At 39.7% G+C, this 9,621-nt stretch overlaps 1 protein-coding gene across 1 annotated transcript in view; it reads left to right on the forward strand.

The window, feature by feature from the left end:
• PLXNA2 (plexin A2) overlaps positions 1 to 9,621 on the forward strand; it is a 518,762-nt gene that overhangs the window by 448,649 nt on the left and 60,492 nt on the right. The window contains 1 exon segment of the mRNA XM_042463708.1: positions 7,980 to 8,097. Coding sequence (XP_042319642.1) covers positions 7,980 to 8,097 — 118 coding nt within the window.

A 9,621-nucleotide genomic window follows, 5' to 3' on the forward strand; every position in this document is an offset into this window, starting at 1 on the left:
AAGTTTAAAAAATGTATAGTGCAGAATTTGGCATGTTCCTCCCACAGTGTTACAGAGTTAAAGAACATAAATCAACTTGGGTATCAAAGGTACTTGCCTCTTTCTGAGGATTGTGCAGATACACCAAAATTTCAGAAGCAGATCAATTTAAGTGACAGTTATAGAATTAGAGAGTTTTAAAGGATCCCAGAAACCATCTACTGTAATTGAATCTTTTCCCATGTGAGAATACACTGCTAAAGCATTCTTGAGAGCTACTTCCTTGGAAATCGTTGTTTCTTAACTCTACCTCTTAACTCTACTGTCTCTTAACTCTTAGCATCACATTTTAAATTAGTTGATTTTTACTCCTATCAGTGTTCTTCATTATTCAGCTTTCACAACTATACACAGAAATGTGAACTACAATGACAGACAATCCTAACTCTAGTATTCAATTATATAGCTTCACACTTCAGGATCTCATCGAGTTCCTTCATAGCTGCCCTTACAAGTCCTAATCTTCTGATTTCTTGACAGCAATCTCCATTCTGATTAGACAGAGGTAAGGTATAGGAAATCTTGAACTATTTCATTGTCTCCTTTAAAGTTATGTAAGTCATCTGTGGTCATTATTTGGAGTGTAGCTTTTTTTAAAAAAAAAAAACCTGACACATACAAATTACAAACTACTAGACATTCTTAAGCTCTTTCTTATTAAAGGCCCAAGCCCTTCTCTGTGTGTGCGAACACACTGTGTGAACACATCAAGACTATGCCTTAATAAGTGATATGACAGACATATTTAAATATCTGAGGGGATGTCATATAGAGCAAGCTTGTTTTCTACTGCTCCAAAGACTAGGACATGGAACAGTGGATTCAAACTACAGGAAAAGAAATTCCACCTCAACATTAGGAAGAAGTACCTGACAGTAAGAGCTTTTTGACAGTGGAACACAGTCCCTCAGAGTGTGGTAGAGTCTCCTTCTTTGGAGCTTTTTAAACAGAGGCTGGATGACTATCTCTTGGGGGTTCTTTAATTGTGTATTCCTGCATGTTAGGGGTTTGGATGTGATGGCCTTTGAGGCCTCTTCCAACTCTATGATTCTTCAGCTTGGCTTTTCTTTGAATTATGATACTCAAGATGATTATTTTTTCTGGTTTATGGTTAGAGCCATCTCACTCAGTCACAGTTCAGATCGACAGTGCTCACATATTCAGCTCCTGTAATGACTTAGCTTTGGCCTACACAACCAATGGATTAAGGTGGTCACTGTACCTTATCTTGGAATGTTTCCCATCTAATGTTCAGATTACAAAAATATCGAGAGGAATTTTTCCAGGATGAAACATCTCAAGGAGGAAATATCTCAGGGAGAATTGTTCTAATAGTTGTTAGAACTGTTCTAGGGGAGCCCTGGTGGCACAGTTGTTAAATGTCAGTACTGCAGCCACAATGTTGTGAGTTCGATCCCATGACTCCAAGGCTGACTCAGCCTTCTATCCTTTCATAGATCAGTAAAATGAGTACCCAGCTTGTTGGAAGCAATTGATTTACAGATTGTAAGCAGCTTAGAGAGTGCTGGGTTCACTATTAAACGATATAGAAATGTAAATGCTATTGCTAAACTAATCTAGGCCTCTCCTTACTATGCTTATTTTCTGTTTACACTTGTCATATTGTTTAACGTGAAGAGGCAAGAAGAGTTCAAATAGGTGATTGTCTACCTACAGTGTGAAATGGTACAGTCCATTCTGTTGCTGTCACCTCCAACTTTAAACTTATTCTGAGGCAGCAGAAGAGAATGGACTTCATGCTGTAACAATTCCATGTTAAAGAAAAATATCACTGTTGAATGCTGGTGATTACATGAGAGTTGACAGGGGTGGGGAAATCCTGCTTGGGTATCCCCCCCGGTACAGTGCCTTAATATTTCAGTGGAGTGGGTGGAAACAATGGATTTGACAGGGATAAGAAACACTCACAGTACAAGGAAAGAGCATGTGATTTCTGATTTGGGGAGGGCAGTCCATTCAATTGGTTGCAGTAGGAGACTCTGCTCCTAGCTTTATCACACCTTAGGCAAATAACTAAATTGATAAGTGCCTCAGCTGCCTCCACTCAAAACCCAGCATAGCTGTATTTATCTATTGTTCTTGCCCGGAGTGCGGTGGGTGGCCTAGTGGTTGTAAAATACCTTGAGATCCTTGGATAAAAGATTCTATAGAAGAACAAAGTAATATTATTATTATAGTAATAGCTTGAGGCCGTGCACTAATGCCGTCACAAGGTATAGTATGAATAGGTTTGCACAGCTATTATACTTTATACACTGTAGTGTTTCATTTTATTTTTTAAAAAAGAGATGGGGGATTATTCAAATTATCCTCTTTTGATGATAGTATGAAACCTTGATTTTATAATCACAACTCTAATTAGAGCTCTCAAGCTTTCAAAGATTGTTAACATCATTAAAACATTTATCCTGGGCAGATAACAGCAAGTGTTAGCTGCTTTTTTCAAGATGAATCCAGATAAAAGGATTCTCTTAAGGGTTCTGTGAGCAGACTGGATTCTAAGACAGTAATGATTTACCATGTTCTAGTCATGCTATCTATCAGCTAGCAATTAGGTTAATATTGGTTAAAGGGCCACTTAACCCAGTAATCAACCCCCTATAGTGCTTCCAAGAGCATCATATTGTAAAAGGGCACCTGTGGTTTTGGCCTGGAATGGATTAGTACTTCCATCTCAGATCAGCTTGACCATTGCAATTAATGTCCTATCTTTCATTTCCTACTTGTCTGTGGATGTCATACATTCGTGTTTTTATCCAAGGCAAGCAGTTTTCTAGTGATGGAAGGATGAAAAAGCAGATGTAGCAAGACACCTCTAAAAAGAGCACATTCTCATTCTACAAAAATGTACATTATTCTTTTTTGGGAGTCACTAAATAGCAATGATTTCTCATGTGGTTTTGCAATCAATGGAATTTATTTCGGAGTAAATTTGATTAGGATGAGACTAGGCAGTAGTGAGAAATGACAAAGTCTTATCAAGAGCAGGCTAGCAGGAGTTGTCTTTTGATCTGTTTCCAGGATGAACCCAGTTCTAACAGAGGGAAGTTTAGTTTTGCTGTGTTGTTGTTATAGTTGTTGTTGTTTAAAAGTGGCCATATAACTGTTCACAATATACAAAGTTTGCAATGCAAGTCACATTGGCCTGGTTTGAACATTCCTATACTGGAGTGGACAATGAATGGGCTGGATGAGGGAAAACCGACTCAAGTTGAATCCAGAGAAAACGGAGGTACTAGTGATAGGTTCCCCTGGTCCAGGAATGGCGGTGGTTCCACCTGTCCTGAACGGGGTCACGCTCCCTGTGAAGGACTCCGTGCGCAGTCTGGGGGTGCTTCTTGACTCGTCGTTTCACGTGACTGCTCAGGTGAATGCGACGGTCAAGAGCACCTGTTATCAGCTTCGGCTTATTCGCCAGCTGCGCCCATACCTGGCTCAGAGGGACCTAGAAGCTGTTGTACATGCTCTGGTAACCTCGAGACTGGATTTCTGCAATGTACTCTACATGGGGCAACCCTTATACCAAACTCGGAAGCTGCAAATGGTGCAGAACATGGCAGCCCAGCTGGTCACTGGCGTATCCAGGACCAGCCACATAACACCGGTACTGAAAGATCTCCATTGGCTGCCCATCCGCTTCCGGGCCCAATATAAGGCGTTGGTGATGACCTATAAAGCCCTAAATGGCTTGGGTCCAGGATACCTAAAGGACCGCCTCTCCCCGTACATTCCGCCTCGCACCCTCAGAACGTCTGGGCAGCAATTACTGAAGGTCCCTGGGGCTAGATTATCCTCCACCACACGGAGGACATTTTCCACTGCTGCCCCAGCCCTTTGGAATACGCTGCCCACCGAGCTCCGCTCGACTACCACCCTGGCCCAATTCAGGAAGGACCTGAAAACCTTCCTGTTCCAACAGGCATTCCCCGACTAAAAATCCTGTGGGCCTCCCTCCTCTTTCGTGGCCAAGAGGTTGGGCTTATGGGGCATTTTAGCTTGTTTTTTATTGTACTAGTTGTTTAACCTGTACTGTATTTATTCTGTTTTAACCATTTGCTGTAAGCCGCCCTGATCTTGGGAAGGAGCGGGGTACAAATAAAAACTTTATTTATTTATTTATTATAATCCTGGCTGTTTCTGTGGTTCTTGACCACGTCACTCTTTTTCTGGCCAAAAAAAAAAAAAAAGGGGGGGGGGGAAGGTTCCAGGAGTACCCCCTGGAGGAGCCCAGATCTGCCACAGTTTCCCATCCCTTGTGTTACAGGAAACCTAAACTCCACTCTTAAAACAGCTTTATTGGCTATGTGTTTGATTCTGGACATGATTTTGTGACCTAGAAAGCTTTATATGGCTTAGGTCTTGACTATATGAAAGAATGTGTCTCCCTATATGAGCTGGCCAGATGGTTAAGAACCCCAGGGGGGAACCTTATCTTGGTTCCACAGTTGTCACAGGTCAGTCTGGTTAGGACACATGAGAGAGCCTTCCTCTTCCAGTGGAGGAGAGACACTTCACATACACAGTCCACTTCTTCACTTAAAGACCCTTTTGTACATGCAGGCATTAGGTCACAGCTGGTTGTGCAGAATAATCTTTTAATGGGACACACATTCTTACTACTATTGTTTTTAAAATCCTTTAATACTGTTTAAAATTGTGTTATTTTAACAGAATGCAGTATGCTGTATGTTGTGCCATATAGGAGTTTGGCCACAGCCTGAAACTACATCTGACCTAGCTTATTTTCTACATGAGCATTCATCTCAATTTCAGCAAATTTCAGTAAATTTAGAAAATGTTACAAACTAAATGTATGGATAAGCAATCATAGAAGTGTCCCTGACATATATAACTCTCACAGGAAGATGTTATAATATCACATTTAGTGTTTGTTTTTTGTTGGTTTTTTAAGTGGAGAATGTTAGTATTCTGTATTGAGGTCAAACTAAAGCAAAACCCCATTCAAATATATTGGAGAGGAGTCGGGATTTATGAGAAAATTTCTTCATCACCCCCAGTATATTTTCTAGCCTGTTTATATACCTGCAATGTGTTCTGACAAAAAATGAATCACTACTCCCACTGTGTTTAGCATTTTAGGAAAGAACAGTTTTGATCAAAATAAGAAAAAGATGCACACATAATCCATGATTAAGATGATGATATGATAGAGAGAATCATACAAAGGATTTAAGCATTGGAAAGAATTGCTATGATTCTCCAAGGGCAGCATCTCTACGGGGAGCTTGTGTTGATTTACAGTGATAGTAGATCTCACATTTGGTAGCATTAATACGTTTAATGTTAAGCCTCTTTCAAGCATTCGGTCTACAGTGTTGTTTTGTTGATGTAAGTTTCTGTATGGGAGTAGATTCGAGGAAAGCTGCAGAAATGGGAAAGACCATGTGGGGCATTGCTGTTCTCAGAGAATAGATGAGTCTCCATCAGTACAGAGGTTGCCACCTGGGCAAAAAGCTTTGTTCAGTTCCCGTGAGCAGAACTGAGGCTGCCAATATACATTCCACCTCAACTGATCTGCTCTGCTTGTTCTGATTACTGAGCAATCCTTCTACACACAACACACATATAAGCACACCTAGAGTCCTTTCACACTATAGAATTACAGTGCTATGATTCCACTTTTAAGTTTTATTCCATGGAAATCTGAGGTTTGTAGTTTGATAAGGCACTAAGGGCCCCTCTGGTAGAGAATTCTAAATAATAAGAAGATTACCACACTGCACTCTTATAGCATTGCTATTCCACTTTAACTGCTCTGGCTGCCTTCTGTTGCATTGTGGGATTTAAGTTTAGGGAGGGGCATTTAGAATTTTCAGCCAGAGAGCTCTTAGGCCTCATTGAACTCAAACCCCAGAATGCAACAGAAGGCAGCCAGAGCAGTTAAAGTGGAAAAGCAGCACTATAAAAGGGTAGTGCAGATCCCAAAATTCCATAGGATGGAACCATGACATTAAACTGAAATCATAACTGTGCAACCGCATTGTGTGAAAGGGCCCTGAACATGATGCCCAGAAGGGGAGAAAGAACTTCTGTTGAAGTGGATAGCATCAGCTGTAGCAGTGGATCAAATAAAGAAAGACCTCTCCTACTCCTTCCTATACATTTTCCAAAGGGACGAGGATGTTTGCAGCATCCTTATGGTATTAGTGTCTTTTTTACATGGTATCAGAACCACCTCCAGCTACTACAACCTGGTTCCCAATTAGGACCAAGATGTGTTTGGGGGGGATCTTGGCTCAGATTTGGCCAAAGATACTTCACTGCTTCAGAAAGCACAGCAAATGCCACCCTGTCCCCCCTGCCCCACACACATATCTTATCACAAGACAAATGAAGGTAAATTGTACCTATTCTCTCTCTCTCTCTCTCTCTCTCTCTCTCTCTCTGTGTGTGTGTGTGTGTGTGTGTGTGTGTATGTACTTAAAGCTAGCCATGTTATTTTGGCATGTGAGGCAGAAAACTCAGACAACAGTTGGCCCTCCATTTTCATGGGGGATCCGTTCCGGACCCCCCTGCAAAAATGGAGGCTCATGCATATTCAAGCTCCATAGGGTTGGATGGGGCATGGCACTGGGCACGTGCGCCATTGAAAATAGTGGAGGTCGCCCCTCTATGGACAGCTGCCTCTGTTTTTCCAGTGATAGGGCTGGCCCTAATTAGGCTCCCTCAAGCATTTTTTTAAATGCATCTTTCGTTATTTGCTATAGTGAGTAGTATTATATTTGCCTTATAATCACTTCCAATTTTAGCTGCTAGATCAACCACTTAGCTGAATTATGCAAGAAACAATTGTAGCTTGCCTGTTGATAGTTCTTTTGCCTTCACTGAACCCTTGTTTTGTCATTTCCTACACCACCAGCACAAATTTTAGGCTTGTCTACATCCCATTTTCTATGATTCTTTGTTTCATTTAAGAGTACAGCAATACAACAATGTGGATTTTTTTCCATGTGGAAATTTGTGAATATTTTATACATTTTCCTAATATGTGCATTTGTCTAATGCACACAATTTCCCCATTGAATAAGACAAATTTGTAATACTTTTTCAAGCTTTCTGGTTACTGCCATTCAGCTTTTGGAAAGTGTGCACTGTTTGTATACTTTATTTCTCGAAAGACTCACATAGGCCTATCAGAGGCACAGATACTCAGTTGAGGTGTGTTTCTGCACACAGTCTCACAAAAGTGCAAGAAAGGGGCTACTACAGTATTGCCAAAATAGTTGAATTAGATGAAATTCCTTCCCATCCCTAAGAGAGAGCAAGACTGGTTGCCACTCAGTAATTCAGTGATCATGACTGATGGCCACACTTCACCTTTTCAGGTCTTTCAGCTCCTCATCCCAATATCTGCTGATTGGGTAGAACGTAGCTATGCATGCCCTAGGCCTGTAAATTCGCTTTTCCACATAGCTAGATATCAGCTATTTTATCACTGAATATTACATTATTGTGTCTATAAGGTTCCACTTGTCTCATTCGCTCATCTCTTGATTCTCTTGAGCACAATATTCTACCCTGTGTCCAAACTTACCTATTCTCTCATATCCCACTGGAAGATGTGTGTCTGTTGGTTATGGTAGAGTGACCACAATGAGAACGGTTCTGTTATTGAATACATCCATTTGTTACTTCAAGGATTTTACACTCCCTTCTGTATAGTCTAATATATTTGCCATTTGTGCTTTGCTTAGCACTTCAGTTTACAGCTTGCAATAATTATATCTAATTTTCACTTTCTCCCCTTTAAATTAATGTATGGTTTAAAAAAACCCTTCATAATTAGCTCATTCAGAAGATGAGAGAATCAGGCATGAAAATGTGAGATAGGGAATGCAGATCTCATACAGCAACATGACTTCATTTTATAGAACTCACTGCATATTTTATATTTTCAGGATTGTGTGTGAGATGGGCCAGGCTGAGCCTGATATCACTTCCGGTCCTGCACTCCTCTGCATTGGAGAATGCAAGCCAGAATTTGTGGCCAAGTCTGCACAGCATTACACATTTGTGGTAAGTTCCAGTGCAGTCAGCATTGTCATTTGATTTGGCAAACACACCAAAAAAATAATAAACCAAAGAGTCACTTCCAGTTCTGGTGAACAAATGTTTAGTAGACGATCCAAAACATTTTCAGAGTCATGAAATGGTTTATTATTTGTGCTTTTATATGAAAGTAAACATTTATTCAGAGCTTGGAAAAGCAGTGTTTCAGCATTCTGGAGCTAACATGCCCACTGGCCATGGTGTCTGAAGGATTCTAGGAGTAACTTTTCCAAGTTCCAAGTTTAGATCATGTAGTGTAGTACACAGCTATCAAGTTGTGGCTGTGTGTGCTTTTAAGTCACATTGCCAGCTTGGGTTTGTTGTCTCTTCTTCCATAACATTTGTTTTGTTATATTACCTTTTCAGTAGGACCCTTGACTGTGACTAAATAATTTGGCATGGTTCCACATCTGGCCTGTGTCTATTCCAAACTTAGTATGACTATCTCTATCCATGTGATTGATTATTTGTCCTTCTTCTGTGTGAGAGGGCTACTGTACAGAAGTCATAAATACCAACAGCTTTGACACATCACATTATTATTGGTAGTAGTAGTATATCTCACCTTTGTTCTGACACAGGGAATCAAGGTGACTAAGAGGGCTATATATTAATATGACTATGTTTCCGGAAATTGTTTCTGACCACTGCATTTTTTTTCTTTTATCACTCAGACAGATAGGACTATCTGTCGAGATAAAATGATACTGCTTCCTGTTAGACTTAAAAAGAAAAAGTGTGACAGTAAGATAATTGAAATAAAATTTTGCTACAAACAGAGGGCCTGCTCAGCTTTCGTCCCCCAATTGTTGGATGCCATCCCTGTGGAGGACTATTGGAAACTATTTTATTTAAAGTAGTTTGAAAAGGCTTTAATAAAAACCATATTTTATTGTAGTTTTTGAAGTGGTTTTAACTGTTTATTTGTTTAATATGTTTTTATCTTCTTGACTTATGTTTTAATCTGGACATGTTGCCTTGAGAACCCATGATAAAGAGTAGTATACAGGTGTAGTAGTTTGAACATTGGGCTACAACTCTGGAAACCATGGTTCAAATCCCTACTTGGCCATGGCAACCCATTGTCACACTCTCTCAGCCTCAGAGGAAGTAAAGGCAAACACCCTCTGAACAAATTTTGCCAAGAAAACCTCATGATATGTTATGCATTAGGGTCGCCATAAATCAGAAATGGCTTGAAGGCATACAACAACAACAGTATTTAAATAAATAAATAAAATAGTAAATGATACATACTGTGCAGTAGTGTTCCTGCAAGGCTTTGGGGTTAAGCATATTTTGTAGAACTCAAGAGGAAACAATTAAATAATTATTGGTGGATTAATAAAAATGTTTTGAAGAAACATGTATTTTGAGGCATATCAAAAGAGGACATGAAACTACATTATTGTTAAATGACATTCTATATATAATAATAATAATAATAATAATAATAATAATAATAATAATAATAATAATAATAATAATAAT

The sequence above is a fragment of the Sceloporus undulatus genome, chromosome 4 (genome assembly GCF_019175285.1).
Source record: "Sceloporus undulatus isolate JIND9_A2432 ecotype Alabama chromosome 4, SceUnd_v1.1, whole genome shotgun sequence".
Lineage (NCBI taxonomy): Eukaryota > Metazoa > Chordata > Lepidosauria > Squamata > Phrynosomatidae > Sceloporus > Sceloporus undulatus.